Source organism: Nycticebus coucang, chromosome 12 (assembly GCF_027406575.1).
Source record: "Nycticebus coucang isolate mNycCou1 chromosome 12, mNycCou1.pri, whole genome shotgun sequence".
Classification (NCBI taxonomy): domain Eukaryota; kingdom Metazoa; phylum Chordata; class Mammalia; order Primates; family Lorisidae; genus Nycticebus; species Nycticebus coucang.
This window is the reverse complement of record NC_069791.1, coordinates 29,008,674-29,029,602: the sequence shown is the minus strand read 5'-3', so window position 1 is coordinate 29,029,602 and position 20,929 is coordinate 29,008,674. Positions and strand designations below refer to the sequence as shown.

At 41.9% G+C, this 20,929-nt stretch overlaps 1 protein-coding gene and 1 pseudogene across 5 annotated transcripts in view; both read right to left on the bottom strand.

Moving 5' to 3' along the window:
• AMN1 (antagonist of mitotic exit network 1 homolog) overlaps positions 1 to 19,377 on the bottom strand; it is a 145,535-nt gene extending 126,158 nt beyond the window's left edge. For 2 of the 5 annotated variants that reach the window (XM_053554205.1, XM_053554204.1), the window contains exons 1-2: positions 18,982 to 19,219; positions 12,195 to 12,387 (exon numbers count right to left, since the gene is read on the bottom strand). In XM_053554205.1, the coding sequence (XP_053410180.1) occupies positions 12,195 to 12,387; positions 18,982 to 19,093 (305 nt within the window). In that variant the 5' untranslated portion in view covers positions 19,094 to 19,219. Of the gene's footprint in view, positions 1 to 12,194; positions 12,388 to 18,981; positions 19,220 to 19,311 lie in introns of those variants that run through there. The other 3 variants (XM_053554207.1, XM_053554206.1, XM_053554209.1) reach the window with 3 other exon arrangements.
• On the bottom strand, positions 9,956 to 12,188 carry LOC128560778 (U6 snRNA-associated Sm-like protein LSm3; annotated as a pseudogene).
• Positions 19,378 to 20,929: the final 1,552 nt, after the last annotated feature.

Here is a 20,929-nt window from a genome sequence, read left to right as displayed (position 1 = left end):
AGGGTATTCTTTTTAGGCTGGTCTTGAACTCCTGAGCTCAAGTGATTCTCCTGCCTCAGTCTCCAAGAGTTGCAGATGTGAGCCACCATGCCTGGCCATTGTTTGGTAGAATTTTATCTGCAGTAGAACTTTTTTCAAAATTAGAGTCAATCTGTTACCATCTTCTGAGTGGAGGTTCTTTCAGGTTGTTGGTGATCGTGGAAGAAAAGAATTTCAGGGGTGGTGCCTGCGGCTAAGTGAGTAGGGTGCTGGCTCCATATACCGAGGGTGGTGGGTTCAAACCCGGCCCCGGCCAAACTGCAACAAAAAAATAGTCGGGCATTGTGGTGGGTACCTGTATTCCCAGCTACTCAGGAGGCTGAGGCAAGAGAATCGCCTAAGCCCAGGAGTGGAGGTTGCTGTGAGCTGTGTGATGCTACGGCACTTTACCCAGGGCGATAAAGTAAGACACTGTTTCTACAAAAAAAAAAAAAAGAATTTCAGGATGCAGCACGTAAGCCAAATAAAGCAGCTTTTTAAAGTGAAAGATGGAAGGTAAAAGCACATAAGAGAGAGAGCTCCACGTGTGTGAGCAAGTGCTGGCTTGAAAAGAGTGGCTGGCCTCAAAGGAAGCAATTTTTGGTCTCATGAAATCATACTAATTGAGGGAAGGATTATTCAAGGCAGAAGGGTTGATTTTTACTAAGAATTTAAGAAGTAGGGTGGCGCCTGTGGCTCAAGGAGTAGGGCGCTGGTCCCATATGCCGGAGGTGGCGGGTTCAAACCTAGCCCCGGCCCCAAAAAAAGAATTTAAGAATTAAATCCTAGAATTGGGTTTCCTCCCATATTCCTTCTTTATGTGGTCGTTTTGGAACAGTCATGGCAATTCAAGGGCAGAGAAATTTTAAAACCACATGCAAATGATAGTGTAATTAGCCAAAGTTCTTATGAAGCAGTGTTTTTCAACCATTTTGATTTCGTAGCACACTTGAACTTATAGTTAAACTTCCATAGCAAATAAATTATGTTGATCAAAAAAAAAGTGTAAAGGGAGGTGGAGCAAGATGGTGGCCGAGTAACAGCTTCCCAGCAACTGGGCACCGTGAGTCTGGGGAGATAAGACTCCAGGCATCTCTGGCTGGTGGGATCTGCCTATGATCATCCCTTTGAGGATACAGGAAGTCAGCAAGGGACTTCTGGACCCTAAGAGGAGGACAAAAACAGTGGAAAACTGGCAAGTGGTTGTGTGTGTTCGATCGACCTAATCCTGTCAGCAGCCATGAGTACAAGCAGCAGTGAGACTGCAAACCGGAGAGGCCTTACTTGTGAACTGTTTCGGTGTTTTTGGATTTGGCACTCAGTTGAACTGCCTTGGGGAGAGCTTGAGCAGGAGTGTGGAGAACTTTGGGCATTGTCTGGGGCCCCAGACTGAGCCGACGGAGCTAATCGTGTTTGGCTGTGGGCCGCAGGGAGCCATTGTGAGAGAACTGCCCTGACAAACTCCGCCCTCAGGGTCGCAGAGCAAGGATAGGGCGGGAGCTAGTAACCTAGTGACTGAGCAGCCTAAAAGGTGGGGACTGAGTTGCCTTACAGCTTTAACCCTCAGGGGCAGAGTGAGACCGGTTTTGGCACACTGGAGTCTCTGGTGCTTGCCCTGGGTAGAGTGCTGTGGAGTCACAGCTCATAGCAACCTCAAACTCCTGGGCTTGATGCCACCCGGACCTCCATAAGAGCTGCATTGTGACCCCTGACCCGCGGCCGCCGGGCCTCCACATGCCCTGACCAGGAACTGCGGGAGCCGCACAACCCTGCATCCTCCCTCCTGTACCCTCTCTGCCTCCACACTGGCCCGCTCATCTGGCCAGGGACTCTGGTAGCCACGTGCCCTCCAGAGCCCTCCCTGCCTCTGCACAGAGCCCTTCTCCTGGCCAAAGACTGCTGGAGCCTTGGGCTCTCTGTGCCAAAGTCACTGGGTGCCAGGCACTCCCAGAACTGTGCGCACCACCTCCCACCCTGTTACTGGATCTGGGTGTGTCACACTCCAGAGCTGCTTCCAAAACCAGAACTGCCTGGCTGGGGCAGCCCCAGAGGAAGTACACAGGGTCACTCCCTACAAAGATCCAGCAAAAATAGAGTGATCCCGCTGGGGTCTAATCTTGGAGAGACACCTCCCCAACTCTGAGGACAGCCAGAGGCAATGGTGAAAAACAATCATGAGGTGATTTTAACAGAAAAACTCTGGCAATATGAATAATCAGAGTACATCAACTCCCCCAAGGGTCAATGGAGAAGACAGAGCAAAAGCACAAACAAATAGCTGAGATGTCAGAAATTGAATTCAGAATCTGGATAGCAAATAAATAGAATTCCAAGCAAAAAAGTAACCCAAAAGATATCTCAAGAATTCAACGAATTCAAAGACCAAATGACTGAAGATTTTGACACATTGAGACAAGAAGTTGCATCCCTCAAAGATCTGAGAAACACAGTAGAATCCCTCAGTAACAGAATGGAGCAAGCAGAAGAAAGGATTTCTGACATTGAAGACAAAGCTTTCGAACGCTCCCAAACTCTCAAAGAGGAAGAGAAATGGAGGGCAAAAACAGATCACTCTCTCACAGAGCTCTGGGATAATTCGAAGAAAACTAATATTCGTCTTATAGGGATCCCCAAAAGCGACAAAGTGGCTTCCCAAGGCACAGAGTCTCTTCGTGAGATTATGAAGGAGAACTTTCCAGATGTACCAAGAGATTCTGAAATTCAGATAGCAGTTTCAGAACTCCAGCACAACTCAACCCAAGTAAGACATCCCCCTGACACATCATAATCAATTTCACTAAAGTTAATATGAAGGAGAAAATTCTGAAAGCAGCCAGACGAAAGAAAACCATCACCTACAAGGGGAAGAATATTAGAATAACTGCAGATCTCTCTGCTGAAACCTTTCAAACTAGAAGAGGATGGTCATCGACTTTTAATCTCCTACAACAAAATAACTTTCAACCCAGGATCCTGTACCCAGCTAAACTGAGTTTCATTTATGATGGAGAAAATAAATACTTCAATGACATTCACATGTTGAAGAAATTTGCCATAACTAAACCAGCTCTCCAGGATATTCTCAGACCTATCCTCCATAAAGACCAGTGTAATCCTCCACCACAAAAGTAAACCCACCTAGAAATTTTTTTTTTTTTTTTTGTGGCTTTTGGCCGGGGCTAAGTTTGAACCCGCCACCTCTGGCGTATGGGACTGACGCCCTACTCCTTGAGCCATAGGCGCCGCCCTACCTAGAAAATTTTGATCAAATTCCAACTTCCACAGTCGCAAAAGAATTAAAAATGTCCACCGGACTCTCAAAAGGCTTATCAATATTCTCAATTATTGTGAATGGTTTAAATTGTCCTCTAAAGAGGCACAGGTTGGCTGACTGGATACAAAAACTCAAACCAGATATCTGCTGCATACAAGAATCGCATCTTACATTAAAAGACAAATATAGACTCAACGTGAAGGGATGGTCATCTATACTCCAGGCAAATGGAAAGCAGAAAAAAGCAGGCGTTGCAATCCTATTCGTAGACGCAATAGGCTTTAAACCAACTGAAATAAGGAAGGATAAGGATGGACACTTCATATTTATAAAAGGTAATACTCAATATGATGAGATTTCAATTATTAATATTTATGCACCCAACCAGAACACACCTCAGTTTATAAGAGAAACTCTAACAGACACGAGTAACTTGATTTCCTCCAGTTCCATAGCAGTTGGAGATTTTAACACCCCTTTAGCAGTCCTGGATAGATCCTCCAAAAAGAAGCTAAGCAAAGAAATTTTAGACTTAAACTTAACCATTCAACATCTGGACTTAACAGACATCTACAGAACATTTCATCCCAACAAAACTGAATACACATTCTTCTCATCAGCCCATGGAACATACTCCAAAATCAACAACGTCCTAGGCCACAAATCTAACCTCAGCAAATTTTAAAAAATACAAATTATTCCTTCTATCTTTTCAGACCATCATGTAATAAAAGTTGAACTCAATAACAACAGGAACCTGCATACCCATACAAAAACATGGAAGCTAAACAACCTTATGCTGAAGGATAGATGGGTTACAGACGAGATTAAGAAGGAAATCACCAAATTTTTGGAACAAAACAACAATCAAGACATGAATTACCAGAACCTCTGGGATACTGCAAAGGCGGTCCTAAGAGGGAAATTTATAGCATTGCAAGCCTTCCTCAAGAAAACGGAAAGAGAGGAAGTTAATAACTTAATGGGACATCTCAAGCAACTGGAGAAGGAAGAACACTCCAACCCCAAACCCAGCAGAAGAAAAGAAATAACCAAAATCAGAGCAGAATTAAATGAAAAAGAAATAACCAAAATCAGAGCAGAATTAAATGAAATTGAAAACAAAAGAATTATACAACAGATCAATAAATCCAAAAGCTGGTTTGTTGAAAAGGTCAATAAAATAGATAAACCTTTGGCCAACCTAACCAGGAAAAAAAGAGTAAAATCTCTAATTTTATCAATCAGAAATGGTAACGATGAAATAACAACAGACCCCTCAGAAATTCAAAAAAATCCTTAACGAATACTACAAGAAACTCTACTCTCAGAAATATGAAAATCTGAAAGAAATCAACCAATACCTGGAAGTACGCCACCTACCAAGACTTAGCCAGAATGAAGTGGAAATGTTGAACAGGCCTATATCAAGTTCTGAAATAGCATCAACTATGCAAAATCTCCCTAAAAAGAAAAGCCCAGGACCAGATGGCTTTACATCAGAATTCTACCAAATCTTTAAAGAAGAACTAGTACCTATATTACTAAACCTCTTCCAAAATATAGAAAAAGAAGGAATATTACCCAACACATTCTACAAAGTAAACATCACTTTGATCCCCAACCCAGGGAAAGACCCAACAAGAAAAGAAAATTATAGACCAATATCACTAATGGATATTGATGCTAAAATACTCAATAAGATCCTAACAAACAGAATCCAACAACACATCAAAAAAATTATACACCACGACCAAGTGGGATTTATTCCAGGGTCTCAAGGCTGGTTCAATATACGTAAATGTATTTGCGTATAAATGTAATTCAGCACATAAACAAACTAAAAAATAAGGACCATATGATTTTTTCAATTGATACAGAAAAAGCTTTTGATAATATCCAGCATCCCTTCATGATCAGAACACTTAAGAAAATTGGTATAAGCTACTCGGGAGGCTGAGGCAAGAGAATCGCTTAAGCCCAGGAGTTGGAGGTTGCTGTGAGCTGTGTGAGGCCACGGCACTCTACCGAGGGCCATAAAGTAAGACTCTGTCTCTACAAAAAAAAAAAAAAAAAGAAAATTGGTATAGAAGGGACATTTCTTAAACTAATAGAGGCCATCTACAGTAAACCCACAGCCAATATCGTATTGAATGGAGTTAAATTGAAATCATTTCCACTTAGATCAGGAACCAGGCAAGGTTGCCCATTCTCTCCATTGCTCTTTAACATTGTAATGAAAGTTTTGGCCATCACAATTAGGGAAGAAAAGGCAATCAAGGGTATCCACATAGGGTCAGAAGAGATCAAACTTTCACTCTTCGCAGATGATATGATCGTATATCTGGAAAACACTAGGGATTCTACTACAAAACTTTTAGAAGTGATCAAGGAATATAGCAATGTCTCAGGCTACAAACTCAACACCCATAAATCTGTAGCCTATATATATATGAACAATAACCAAGCCAAAAATACTGTCAAGGACTCTATTCCTTCTTTGGTAGTGCCAAAGAAGATGAAATATTTGGGAGTATACCTAACAAAGGACGTGAAAGATCTCTACAAAGAGAACTATGCAACTTTAAGAAAAGAAATAGCTGAAGATGTTAACAAATGGAAAAACATACCATGCTCATGGCTGAGAAGAATCAACATTGTTAAAATGTCTATACTACCCAAAGCAATATATAATTTTAGTGCAATTCCTATTAAAGCTCCATTGTCACATTTTAAAGATCTTGAAGAAATAATACTTCATTTTATATGGCATCAGAGAAAACCTCGAATAGCAAAAACATTACTCAGCAATAAAAACAAAGCTGGAGGAATCACGCTACCAGACCCGAGACTGTACTATAAATCAATAGTGATCAAAACAGCATTGTATTGGCACAAAAATAGAGAAGTAGATGTCTAGAACAGAATAGAGAACCAAGAGATGAATCCAGCTACTTACCATTATTTGATCTTTGACAAGCCAATTAAAAACATTCAGTGGGGAAAACATTCCCTATTTAACAAATGGCACTGGGTGAACTGGCTGGCAACCTGTAGAAGATTGAAACTGGACCCACACCTTTCACCATTAACTAAGATAGACTCTCACTGGATAAAAGATTTAAACTTAAGACATGAAACTATAAAAATACTTGAAGAAAGTGCAGGGAAAACTCTTCAAGGAATCAGCCTGGGTGAATATTTTATGAGGAGGACTCTCCAGGCAATTGAAGCAGTATAAAAAATACACTACTGGTATTGTACCCTCAATGAATCTCCAACAATAAAAAAAAAAAGAAAGGGCGGCACCTGTGGCTCAAGGAGTAGGGCGCTGGTCCCATATGCCGGAGGTGGTGAGTTCAAACCCAGCCCTGGCCAAAAAAAAAAAAAAAAAACAACAATTTTGATATGAGGACAATTAAAGACAATTAATGTTATGGGGGGGAAGCAGAAAGAGGGACAGAGGGAGGGGGGTGGGGCCTTGGTGTGTGTCACACTTTATGGGGGCAAGACATGATTGCAAGAGGGACTTTACCTAACAATTGCAATCAGTGTAACCTGGCTTATTGTACCCTCAATGAATCTCCAACAATAAAAAAAAAAAAGAAAAAAGCTTCTGCACTGCCAAGAACATAGTAAGTAAAACAAGCAGACAGCCCTCAGAATGGGAGAAAATATTTGCAGGTTATACCTCCGATAAAGGTCTAATAACCAGAATCCACAGAGAACTCAAATGTATTAGCAAGAAAAGAACACATGATCACATCTCAGGGTGGGCAAGGGACTTGAAGAGAAACTTCTCTAAAGAAGACAGATGCACGATCTACAAACACATGAAAAAAAGCTCATCATCCTTAATCATCAGAGAAATGCAAATCAAAACTACTTTGAGATATCACCTAACCCCAGTAAGAGTAGCCCACATAACAAAATCCCAAAACCAGAGATGTTGGCGTGGATGTGGAGAAAAGGGCACACTTCTACACTGTTGGTGAGAATGCACACTAATACGTTCCTTCTGGAAGGATGTTTGGAGAATACTTAGAGACCTAAAAATAGACCTGCCATTCGATCCTATAATTCCTTTACTAGGTTTATATCCAGAAGACCAAAAATCACAATATAACAAAGACATCTGTACCAGAATGTTTATTGCAGCCCAATTCATAATTGCTAAGTCATGGAAGAAGCCCAAGTGCCCATCGACCCACGAATGGACTAGCAAATTGTGGTACATGTTTACCATGGAATATTATGCAGCCTTAAAGAAAGATGGAGACTTTACCTCTTTCATGTTTACATGGATGGAGCTGGAACATATTCTTCTTAGGAAAGTATCTCAGGAATGGAAGAAAAAATATCCAATGTACTCAACCCTACTATGAAGCTAAATTATAGCTTTCACATGAAGGCTATAACCCAACTGTAGCACAAGACAATGAGGAAAGGGCCAAGGAAGGGGAAGGGAGGGGGGAGGTTAGGGTGGAGGGAGGGTACTGGATGGGGTGCATCTTAGAATGGGTACAGGTGAAACTTACTGCCTTCCCTAATGACCAATGATGTTAAGCATCTTTTCCTGTACTTTTGACCCATTTGTATACCTTCTTTGGAGAAATAGTGATTTCTTTCTTTTGCGAATGCTTAATTGGATTATTTGAGTTATAAGTGTTCTTGTTATTCTGGAAACAAGACCTTTATCAAATATATGACTTACAGATATTTTCTTTCATTCTCTGGATGTTTTTTCACTTTCTTGATAATATCTTTTCATGTATGAAAGCTTTAAATTTTGATAAGATCTAATTTTTCTTTTGTTACTTGTGCTTTTTGTGTAGTATCTGAGAATCCATTGCCAAATTTGAGATCACGAAGATTCAGCCCTATATGTTCTTCCAAGTTTCTTTGTTTTAGCTCTTATATTTAGGTCATTAGTTGATTTTAAGTTAATTTCGTATATGGATGAAGTACGGATCCAACTTATCTTATTTTTGTGAGACAGAGTTTCACTTTGTCGCCCTTGGTAGAATTCTGTGATGTCATAGATCACAGCAACCTCAAACTCTTGGATTCAAGTGATCCTTTTGCTTCAGCCTTCAGAGTAGCTGGGCCTACAGGTGCCTGCCACATGCCCAGGTATTTTTTAGAGATAGGGTCTCACTCTTGCTCAGGCTGGTCTTGAACTCCTGAGCTCAAGCAATTCACTGGCCTCAGCCTCTCAGAATGCTAGGATTACAGGAATGAGCCACCACACTCTCCCTCCCTCCCTCCCTCCCTTCCTTCCTTCCTTTTTTTTGCATGTGGATATCCAGCTGTTCCAGCACTATTGATTGAAGTTCTCCTCTATTCAATGGCCTTGATGTTCTTGTTGAAAATCAATTGGTTATTTCTTTTTTTTTTGCTTATACGAAAGGTTTTTATTGGCGAGGGAGGGATGCTGCAGAGCAGCACCAAGAAGGAGAGAAAAGGGGTGGGGGGAGAGGAGAGAGAGAGAGAAGAAAGGGAGAGGGGGAGAGAGGAGAGATGGAGAGAGACAGAGAGAGAGGAAAGAGAGAGGAGGAGAGAAGAGGAGAGAGAGAGGAGGAGAGAGGAGGGGAGAGAGAGCGAAAATCAATTGGTTATAAACATATGGGTTATTTTTGGATTCTCAATTCTATTCCATTGGTCTATGTGTCTATCTTTATGTCAGAACCATGCTTATGATTACTGTAGGTTTGTAGTAAATTTTAAAATTGGGAAGCATGAATTCCCTAAGTTTATTCATCGCTTTAAATACCATTTTAGCTATTCAGAGCCACTTATAATTTCCTTTGAATTTTAGGATTGGCTTTTCCACGTTTCCTAAAAAGGATGATGTATCTCTACTGTTCATAATGCATTGGCCAGAACTATTAATTTTGTTCAATCCAATCCTAATCCAATCCTGCTATGTGCCTGGAAAAGGGGTAGACTCATATATTAGTGAGTAGCACTAATAACTAACAGAAGCATTATTATGACTGTTAAGTTCACACTTGTTTTATCATTCATTGTTTAACACTCATAACCCTCACTGTGATATTTGTCTCTGAAGGTGAGTAATGGTGTCTTGGCTTCTTTACTGATTTATCTCTAGTATCTTTTTTTTTTTTTCTGAGACAGAATCTTACATTGTTGCCCTTGGTAGAGTGCTATGGCATCACAGCTAAGAGCAACCTCAAACTCTTGGACTTAAGCGATTCTCTTGCCTCCGCCTCCCAAGTAGCTGGAACTACAGGCGCCCACCACAATGCCTGGCTATTTTTAGAGATGAGATCTCACCCTGGCTCAGGCTGATCTCTAACTCGTGAGCTCAGGCAATCCACTAGCCTCGGCCTCCCAGAGTGTTAGAATTCCTGGTGTGATATCTCTAGATATCTTACATTGTAGATGTTCAATCAACATTTGTTAAATATATACCTTTATTTAAGAAATGGAATTGCCATAAATCTATTTGAAGACAATCTAGTCTCTGAGAATAATGGGATAATGAATAAACAAAGCTGAAGATTTCTAGTCAATATTTATATTTTTGGATATTATATGTACCTACCAGACATGTCTATTAAAGTGAGCATAGAAATCTGTCCCTTGCTTGATTTGGAGATGATATGGAGATGATAGGGGTTGTGGTCTCATCTGCAGTGAGAAAAAACATCACCAATTTATAGATGAAATCAGATTAGAAAAGTGAGGAAGAGAGAAATACAAAGGGTGTTTATAAGAGTAGTTGTAGATTATAGTACTTCGTAGGTCCTTGGATTAGAAAGTGCAGATATCTGAAACTAGACCTACTCCAGGAATTTCCAGTGTAATAAACCCATACTTTCCCTTGTAATTAAACTTGTTTGACTTGGATTTCTGTTATTTGTAATTGAAAGAATGCCAATAAATCCAGATTCATACTCCATGTGGGAAGTTCTCTGAAGTGGGCTTGAATGTATTTTAGTAATATGTACATTAAATAAGACATTTGCATTCAGAACATGGTTTTAAAATATTGAGTGAAACATAAGGGCTTATTTTTGTTCACAGTTGTGGTTATCTACCAATAAGAACAATGGGCATAATCTTGTAGAAGATTGAAGTGTGTTCCTGAGCCAATGTTTTAGAGCAAATATTCTCTTATCTCAACCAGATAGTATTTTTTTTTTAACTTTACAGTGGTTTTTACAAAAAAATTACAGAACAGATAGTATCCTCTGTATAATTAAATCAACATTAAATTAAGTTTTAAATATTAAAACTTGGCTGGGCCCCCATAGCTCAGTGGTTAGGGCTGGTGGGTTCGAACCAAAATAAAAAAAAGAAAAGAAGAGAAAATAGTTGGGCATTGTGGCGGGTGCCTGTAGTCCCAGCTACTAGGGACACTGAGGCAAGAGAATTGCTTGAGCCCAAGAATTTGATGTTGCTGTGAGCTATGATGTCACAGCACTCTACCGAAGGTGACAAAGTGAGACTCAGTTACAAAAAATAAATAAATATTAAAACTTATTTTAAACATTGAAAATAATTTGGGGCCCTACTTAGCATCTATCTTTTCATTCCATACATCACTGATTAAAGATTACTTTTCATGAGCCAAACCATATAAAGTATTTCACTTTCTTTTAGTGAGAAATTTTCTTGTTTTTTTCTTCTTGATGATCAGATTTATTGGAAATGTTGGAGAAAAATAACAATGACTTTTAGTTTAAGAAGTTGTTAGTTGTCAGCAAATTATCTCATTTCAGGAGTGGAAGAATCTTTGGGTCATTTCTCTCTCTCTTTTTTTTTTTTTTTCCTTTTTGAGACAGAGCCTCAAGCTGTCACCCTGGGTAGAGTGCTATGGCATCACAGCTCACAGCAACCTCCAATTCCTGGGTTTAAGTGATTCTCTTGCTTCGGCCTCCCAAGTAGCTGGGACTACGGGCACCCGCTACAACGCCTGGCTATTTTTTGGTTGTAGTTGTCTTTGTTGTTTGGCAGGCCCGGGCTGGATTTGAACCCACCAGCTCTGGTGTATGTAGCTGGCGCCTTAGCCACTTGAGCTACAGGCGCCGAGCCGGGTCATTTCTTAATGTCGAAAGATACACAGGCTTCTCTTTTGAATGCCATGTACATTCAAAGAAGCACTTGTACAAAGTCTTCTTCAGCATAAAGTCTTACTTTCAGTCAACTCTCACTGGAGGGGTGACTAGGACAACACCATCTTTCTGGACGAAGATCACTGGAATATTCTGTTTCACTGATTTATTTATCTCTTCATATGTAGCTGTTTCTTCATCAGTTTCATTGACACATATCTCTTCACATATAATTTCTTCATCCATTTCTATAGTAGTCTCGGTTTCTTCTACATCTCCCAATACCATATTTAAATGTTGTTCATAACCGTGTAATCTGCCTCAAAGCTCTTGGTCATTTCTCACTTTCACATAAATTCGCTCATCTAGGCTGATCAGGGGCTTCAATGCTGGCAGTTTGTCACTGCTCCACGTTGTCTGCCATGTTTTAAGCCCTGTGCCCTTTCCCACCTTTTGGGAGAACTAGTGAGAAATTTTCTAAGTAGCGGGACCTGACTCTTTCCCCAGTGGAAATTACGAAAACACAATATTTTTCCATAATAAAAAACATGGTTCTGATATGAAAGACTTTTTCCCCTGAAATCATAATTTCTTCTTAGTCTCTAGGGCATTTTAAGTAAGCTCACTGTAAAGCAAAAGCCGTGATTCTGCTTGAGAAAGAAATGCATCATTCACCACTTCCTGGATGTACAATCCTTAGAAACGACCCCGAAATATATTAAAATGTCCTTGGTAGCTTATGGTTGAACTGGGAGACATCAAATGACCTCTTTAGTAAAAAAAATCTTAATGAAGAGATTTAACAACCTACGTCCACCCACCAGAAATTTGACATCAGATTTAAGACATGCCATGGTGTAGCTTGAGGCCTTCTAAATAGCAGAAAGGAAATCAATCCCATCTTTTCCTGGTTACTGTGGAATGTGATCTGCAAGATGGTGTCACTCTGGTTCAGAGTTCTAAAATGGAATTGGGAAGCCATTCTAAAAAGAGCTGCCAGCACCTCCTGCAAATCTGCAAAACAAAAACAAAAACTTGCCTTGAACTCTTGAACTGAGGCAAACTGCAACAACCACAACATACTAGAAAACAATTGAATTTCGTGGGGGCCACAATTCCTGAACAACCACCACCAACAAACTGTGGACAAAAAGAAAAACAAACAAACAAACAAAAACAAACTACAGACTCACGTACTGGTCACCTGCCTCCACCAATGATAATTCTTTCAAAACAACTTGTGCAATCACCCTTAACTTCCTTGTTATGTCTTTAAAAAAAAACCTTACTTCCCTGCCTTGGAAGACAATTTGGTTTCCAGCTGAGACTGCATCTCCTGAATTGCAATCCCTAAGACCCAGACGCCTCTCTGCATTACAGCTTGGTCTTTTGCCTCTTCTTAGTTGATGATATCCTATTTTAGAATGTGATGAGGAAGAAGAGGTTAAAAATAATCTCCAATTTGAAACTGTGCTGCTTTATCTACAATTCATATGAAAACCCTTCAGCACCCAGTATTCAGTGTATGTCTGTTGCATAGCTGATTTCCAACTACCTAGGAACTATGAGCAGGGCACAGTGGCTTGTGCCTGTAATCCTAGTTACTTGGGAGGCTAAGGAGCTCCCAAGTAACTGGGAGGCGAGGGGCTGAAGACCAGCCTCGGCAACATAGTGAGACCCCTGTCCCACATCCCCAATTTTTAAAAATTAGCCAGGCATGATGATGTGTCCCTGTTGTTCCAGCTATTCAGGAGGAAGATCACTTGAGCCCAGTGAGGCTGCAGTGAGCCCACAGCACTCCAGCCTGGGCAAGAGAACCAGACCACATCTAAAAAAGAAAAACAACAACAAGAGAGAGACAGAAAGAAAGAGAAAGAGAAAGAAAAAAGAAAAATTCGTGAATACTCCCTTCCTCTCCCTCTCTGTACAGTGTCTCCTTTTAGTTTTATTCCTACTATCATCCCGAGAAAAACCCACTGCTCCTTGGTCTCCCCCAACCCTCCTCGCCTTCAGACTTAGTACTGACCCCTCTTGTAATGAGACCTCAAATTAACTTACGGAGGTCCTGCTCTCAAGCTCTCTGGATACCCAAGATCACTTATGATTTAGGGACTTTCCTAAGAATGCCTAAGTAGGACAAACCCCATTTTTTTTTTTTTTTTTGTAGAGACAGAGTCTCACTTTATCACCCTCGGTAGAGTGCCGTGGCATCACACAGCTCACAGCAACCTCTAACTCTTGGGCTTAGGCGATTCTCTTGCCTCAGCCTCCTGAGCAGCTGGGACTACAGGCGCCCGCCACAACGCCCGGCTATTTTTTTGTTGTTGCAGTTTGGCCGGGGCTGGGTTTGAACCCGCCACCCTCAGCATATGGGGCCGGCGCCCTACTCACTGAGCCACAGGCGCCGCCCCAAACCCCATTTTTTTTTTTTTTTTTTGAGGGGGGAAATTGTTTGTTTTTCCTTTAGAAATGTTTGTCCTTTGTATTCTTTTCATATATATATATATATAGTTGTTGTTGCAGTTTTTGGCCGGGGCCGGATTTGAACTTGCCACGTCTGGCATATGGGGCCGGAGCCCTACTCCTTGGGTCACAGGCGCTGCCCCATGTCCTTTGTACTCTTTGAACAAAAACACCACGTGGGCAGGAAACCACCTGCTTTGTTTTTTTTAATTGAGGACATATGTTTTACTTCGTATGTCATCTGTCACCTTCTGGGAAGGGTGAACTGTCTCCTCCCCATTTCCATCTTCATGTCCATGCCCTATTATTCTTAAGAGAGTCATCCTGTCACTCTAGGACAGACACCCTAGTTTATTCAAAGTAACATCAGAGCTCCAGTCCCCTGAGCCCCAACCTCCACAGGGTGACATGGGATGGGGGTGAGACAGGCAGATGGTACCTGCACGTGCTTTTGAGATGTCATACAGGTGAAGAAACCTGAGTTTAGGAGGCTCTGTTCTTATACAGAGCTGCTGGCAAATGGCTCTCCAGAGAAAGACATTATTACACTGGAATGTGAGCAAATACGTGTTTCTGGGGAAAGACATCTGTAAATCTCTTGGAGGGAGCTACCAATCTGATCTGTATTTTTCTAGGAATGCAAACACATTGGCTCCAGGGGGAGTCTCTGTTGTTATCTTTCTAGGGCTGCTAAAGATAGTCCTGGAGCCCATGGGCTATAACCGTATAGGAGCACTGTGGATTAAAGCACTATTTCTCAGCTTTTCTGAAAACATTTTTTTCTTTTAACCCCCAAGTTCTGCTTTTGGACACTCCACTTTACTTTCCTTAAAAAAACAAACAACACTTCATCTTTTCCAACACTTTCAATTGTGAAAATTCCCAGATCAAGTGCCACCAATTTCCTTACTATCAAACTGTATCCAACAAACTTAAAGTGTTAAATCAGAATATTTTAGTAGAAATCAAAATGGTAGATGGTACATGAGAAAATCTTAAGTTAAATGCAGTGAGAAATCTCTAAATCTCTCAGAATTAATGTTAAAGGTGACCTGCTATATGAAAGGCTATGTTAACCACTATGATAAAAATGTGTCAAATGGTCTATGAAGCGAGTGTATGATGCCCCATGATCATATCAATGTATACAGTTATGATTTAATAAAAAAAAAAATAAGGTATTTGTATTGAATGTTACCCTTTGTTTAAAAAAGGGAGTAAAGAGAATCTATATGTCGTTTCTTGTGTTTGGATAACATCAATGTAAGTATAAGAAAAACACCAGTAACATCAAAGATTGATCAATTGGTCCAATGGTTTGGAGTATTTTTCAATGAATATTCATTCCACTTCCCATTCTTCTGTGGGGAGATTATACTTTGTAGGCCTGGCCCTGTGATTTGCTTTGGCCAATGGAATATTAACTAGCAGAATGGACATGAGCAGAGGCCTTAAGTATATTTGACTTGGCTCTTGGTTTGACCTGGCTTTCCTAGATGTGCCAAAAAGAAAAATAAATGCGTGTTGTTGTAAACCCTTGGGTTTTGGTGGGTTTTCCACATAGCATTATAATGGCACTAGCTGTCTCATAGAGTTAGAAGGAAACTTTTCATTCACTATTCTTTCATAATTTTTGCATTTTGAACTATGTGAATGTACTATGAATGAACTATGTGTACAAATTTTTAATTTTTGGGTGGGCGCCTGTGGCTCAGTCGGTAGGGCGCCGGCCCCATATACTGAGGGGTGGCGGGTTCAAACCCGGCCCCGGCCAAACTGCAACCAAAAAAATAGCCGGGCGTTGTGGCGGGCGCCTGTAGTCCCAGCTACTCGGGAGGCTGAGGCAAGAGAATCGCTTAAGCCCAGGAGTTGGAGGTTTCTGTGAGCTGGGTGAGGCCATGGCACTCTACCAAGGGCCATAAAGTGAGACTCTGTCTCTACCAAAAAAAAAAAATTTTTTTTTAATTTTTATGTATCCTGTCAAATACATATGCCAAAATGGCTCAGGATATAGATAAAGGTAATTGATATTGCTGAACCGTTTCATTGTACCTTTTCCACTTCCATACCTTGGAGCCAAGGGGATGGTATTGAGGGAACAAGTGTAGAAAGGCTATTTTAAAAGTTTCCTGGCAAGGAATTCTGGGAAGATGGCCAACTGGTAGCAACTCTCGGCAGAGGCTCCTGAACAGAAGAAGAAAAACTATATGGAATCAGACTCTATGAAGCCAAAGGTGGGGAGCTGAGCCAAGAAAGAAGTTTGGCAAGCTGTAATTCCAAGGAAGAGCATTCAAGAAAACAAATTTCAAGTATCTATCAACTAGAGGATGGGAGACCCCTTCCCCAAGCAGGAGGCCTACTGCAGGCTATCTGTGAACAAACAGGGAACAAAAGACCTCTCATTTTACTTTGCCAGAGAGACCTGCTAAACTTCAGGTCTCTTTCTCCAGGGAGGTCCCACTTATGAACCTAGATACCACCCGGCCAGGCATAAAATTGAACAGATATTTTCCCCCACAAGTCCAAACTCCCAGTCTACCCTTCCCCCTCTCATGGAAATTCTGCCCCTTGCAGAGCATAGAGTGTTTGGTCTTGTCCTGAGAGATCTGGGCATAGTGTGGACTGCCAACTATCAGGACGGAATCTGTGACTAACAGAGAAGAAAGAGGGTGTGGGGAAGAAAGGGACACTTGGCAGAAGGAGGAGCAGTCCTCTGGTTATGACTATGCCCAGCCAGTGGTGGTATTGACCCTCAGTTCGGGCTGTATCTGGCGGGACAGGGTGCAGAACCCCTGGCTCTGATGGCACCCACAGTGGGAGAGTGGTTGCTCCATGTGGACTGAGTTTGGCAGACAGAGCTGGTCCCTAGCCCCTGCTGGGCTTATGAGCAGAGGCTTACTAGGCATGGACTGAAACCTGAGAGCAAGGGTGTAGTCCCCTGATTCCAACAGAACCCTCGAGCAGTGGCTTACTGGGTGTGAACCAAGATGTGAGGGCTAGGGCATGGTCCCCTGTCTCCAGCAGGGCTGGTGAGCATAGGTTTACTGGGTTAGGACTGAGACCTGTGGGCAGAGTGTGGTGCCCTGACTCTAACAGAGCCTGCGAACAGAGGCTTGCTAGGCAGTGGACTGAGACTGGCAGGCAGGGACAAGTTCCCCTGACTCCAACTGATCTGGCAGGCAAAAGCTAGCTGGGTGTGGACTGAGACTGGAGGGTGGGGCAGTGCCCTGACTCCAACTGAGCCTGTAAACAGAGGCTTGCCAGGCAGTGGACTGAGACTGGCCAGGTGAGGGCATGGTCCCCTAACTCCAACTGATCTGGCAAGCAGAGATTAACTGGGTATGGACTGAGACTGGTGGGCAGGGGTATGGCCCCTGGCTCCAGTTGGGCTTGTGAGCAGAGAAGTGGACAACAGTGTGGACTAAGTCTGTTGGTGGGAGTGTGGATCCCTGGCTCCAATTGTGCTTTTGGAGACCCTTGAACCCCTCTCTGTTGAGCAGGGTTTACACTACCTGAGACAATTTAATTGGAAGCCACGTCTGGGGCTGTCCGCTCAGGGACATTCTGAGGTTGACCTTTGAAGATCTATAGTGGAAAAGAACTGAAGGGTGGGGGTTGGGCACCGCAGCTGTTTATATCTCTTCACAGTTGAGATTTAAACCTAATACTGTGGCTTCTTAGGGTAGGGTAGATTTTCGCTGATATTAAAACAGAGCTAGCTTGTGCTATCTCACCAAGTAGGTCCTCAGAGTCTCCAGCCAAAACTCTGAAAGGGGCCTTTGTAAGGTTGTAGGTGATAAGCCACAATTACAAAGCCTAGCGCTTTGGTAAGGGACTATCTCTACTACTTGGGAACCCCAATTCAATCTCACTCTACCAGTTCTAATAACCAAATGGTGGAAAATAAACATGGTGCAGACCCAACAGAAGAACTCTGGCAACATGAATAACCAGAGTAGATCAACACCCCCACCTCCCCCAAGAAATGACAAATGAGATGATACAACTGAAGATGCCATGCAATGTCAGAAATTGAATTTAGAATATGGATTGCAAGTAAGATAAATAGAATGGATGAAAAGATAGAAATTGAATTCCAAAGAGTAGTTCTAAAGTTGTCTCAAGAAATAAAATTAATTCAAAGCCCAACTCACCAAAGATATGGACATAATGAGAAAAGAGATAGCAGAGCTCAAGGAAATGAAAAAGTTAGTTGAGGAACTCCAAAATACAGTAGAATTCCTCAGTAACAGAATTGACCAGGCAGAAGAAAGGATCTCTGAAACTGAAGACAAAGGTTTTGAACGTTACCAAACACTCAAAGAGGCAGACAAATGGAGAGCAAAAACTGATCATTCCCCGAGAGAGTTGTGGGATCACTCCAAAAGATCAAACATTCACCTTTTAGGAATTCCTGAAGGAGAAGAGGATGGCCCTAAAAGTACAGATGCTCTACTGGAAGGGATTTTGGAGGAGAATTTCCCAATCATTGCAAGAGATATAGAACTTCAGATAGCAGACAGTTTCAGAACCCCAGCAAGACTCAATCCAAATAAAGAATCTCCTAGACACATTGTGATTAACTTTGCCAAAGTTAAGACAAAGGAGAAAATTCTCCAAGCAGCCAGACATAAGAAAAGCATCACCTACAAAGGGAGAAGTATCAGAATGACTGCAGATCTCTCAGCCGAAAGGTTTCAAGCCAGAAGAAGATGGTCATTGGCCTTCACTCTCCTAAAACAAAATAACTTCCAGCCCAGGATCCTCTATCCAGCTAAACTGAGTTTCATTTGTGATGGAGAAATCAAATACTTTAATGACATAGACATGTTGAAGAAATTTGCCATAACCAAACCAGCTCTCCAGGATATTCTCAGACCCATCCTCCACAACAACCAACGCAATGCTCCACCTCCAAAATAAACTCACCTAGAAATTTGAACAAAACCCAACTTCCACAGTGGTGAAAGTATTAAAAATGTTCACTGGACATCCAAAAATCACGACACTCAAAACACAACCAGGCTTATCAATTTTCTCAATTAATGTGAATGGTTTAAATTGTCCTCTAAAGAGGCACAGACTGGCTAACTGGATACATAAACTCAGACTGGATATCTGCTGTATGTAAGAATCTCACCTTACCTTGAAGGATAAAAATAGACTCAGGATGAAGGGATGGAATTGTAGAGCTGGGATTACAGGAGAGAGAGCAAGATGGTGGCCGAGTAACAGCCTCCTTGCATCTGGACACCATGAGTCTGGGGAGATAGGACTCCAGGCATCTCTGGCTGGTGGGATCTGCCTGTCATCACCCCTGTGAGGATACAGGGAGTCAGCAAGAGACTTCTGGACCCCAAGAGGAGGACTAAAACAGTGGAAAAACGGCAAGTGGTCATGTGTGTTTAATCGGTCTAAACCCGCCCACAACTGTAAGTTCAGTAGCAGCGAGACTGCAAACCAGAAAGACCTTACCTGTGAACTATTTTGGTGTCTTTGGACTTGGCACTCAGTTGAATGGCCTTGGGGAGAGCCTGAGCGGGAGTGCGGAGAACTTTGGCCGTTGTCTAGGGCCCCAGTCTGAGCCGCTGAGCCAGACAGAGCTAATAGTGTTTGGCTGTGGGCCACAGGGAGCCAGACGGAGCTAATAGTGTTTGGCTGTGGGCTAGCTGTTAACCTAGCGACTGAGTAGCCTAAACGTGGGGCCTGAGTCGCCTTGCAGCCCTAACCCTCGGGCAGAGTGAGACCAGTTTTGGCACACTGGGTAAGTGGATAGCCACTTCAGCAGTGATTCCAGTGACAAGCACTTTCCTGGGAAAGCTTCTGCTCAGCAAGTTTACAAGTTCAAAGTACCTTTTAAGTGGGCTGAAGAGAGATTTAGGGTGTCTACCTGCTGGGGTTTGAGAAATCAGCAGCCTTCAGTCTTATCAGAACTGTGATTAACATCTCATACCCCAGAAGACCACGTGTTGCCCAGACAACATATACATACTGCTTTGTTTTTGGTTGTGTTTTTTTTTGTTTGTTTGTTTGTTTTTTGTTTATTTTGATGTTGTTGATGTTGTTTTGTTTTTTAATTTCAACCTTTTCCGTATAGATCTTTTTTCTTTCTCAATTTTTCTAGTTTAATTGTAATTTCCCATTGCTGCCTTTTTCAATAACTAGAACTTCATTTTTGCTAGTGTTTCTACCGCTATTATTTGTTTTTTCACCCAATTTTATCCCATAAAGTTTTCTGTTTGCTTGTTTTGGTTTGATTTATAGCATTTTTGTCTTTCCTCTCTACTTGGTGGAGGTGGGGTACTGTGTCTGATCAGGTTAGCAAAGAGCTGCTGACCTCAAGGGAACCACCCAACTGGGCACCTCCAGAAGGTGGGGGTTTTTTAAGGTTGTGTCAAAGTACCCTACTGTACACCTATATTGCTCTGTCTCCCTCTTTCTGTGCCTCTCTTCTTTTTGTCAATATTCCTTTTACCCACCCCCTCTCCTTTCTCTATTTTTCTTTTTTTCTTTTCACTCGGTCCTCCTTTCTTTCATCCCTTTCTTGCTCTTCAACCTTCTCACCCTTCTGGTCCTGTACCAAAAGGACTCATCGAACCCTTAGTTCACAGGCACTAGAACTTAAAGGGATGGAATTGTATAATACAGGCAAATGGAAATCAGAAAAAAGCAGGGGTTGAAATTTTAGTAGCAGATATAATTGGCTTTAAACCAACAAAGATAAGGAAGGTCACTACATATTTGTCAAGGGAAACACACAACAGGAAGGGACTTTAATAATTAACATTTATGCACCCTACCAGAATGCTCCTCAATTCATAAAGCAGACCCTAATGGATATGAACAACTGATATCTTCCTGCACTATAATAGTTGGAGATTTTAACAGCCCTTTGACAGTTTTGAATAGATCCTCCAAGAAACTAAACAAAGAAATATCAGACTTAAACCTGATCCTAGAATAAATGGACTTTACAGACCTCTACAGAACATTTCACCCTAATAAAACTGAATATACAGGGCGGCGCCTGTGGCTAAGTCGGGGCGATAGCCCCATATACCGAGGGTGGCAGGTTCAGGCCCAGCCCCTGCCA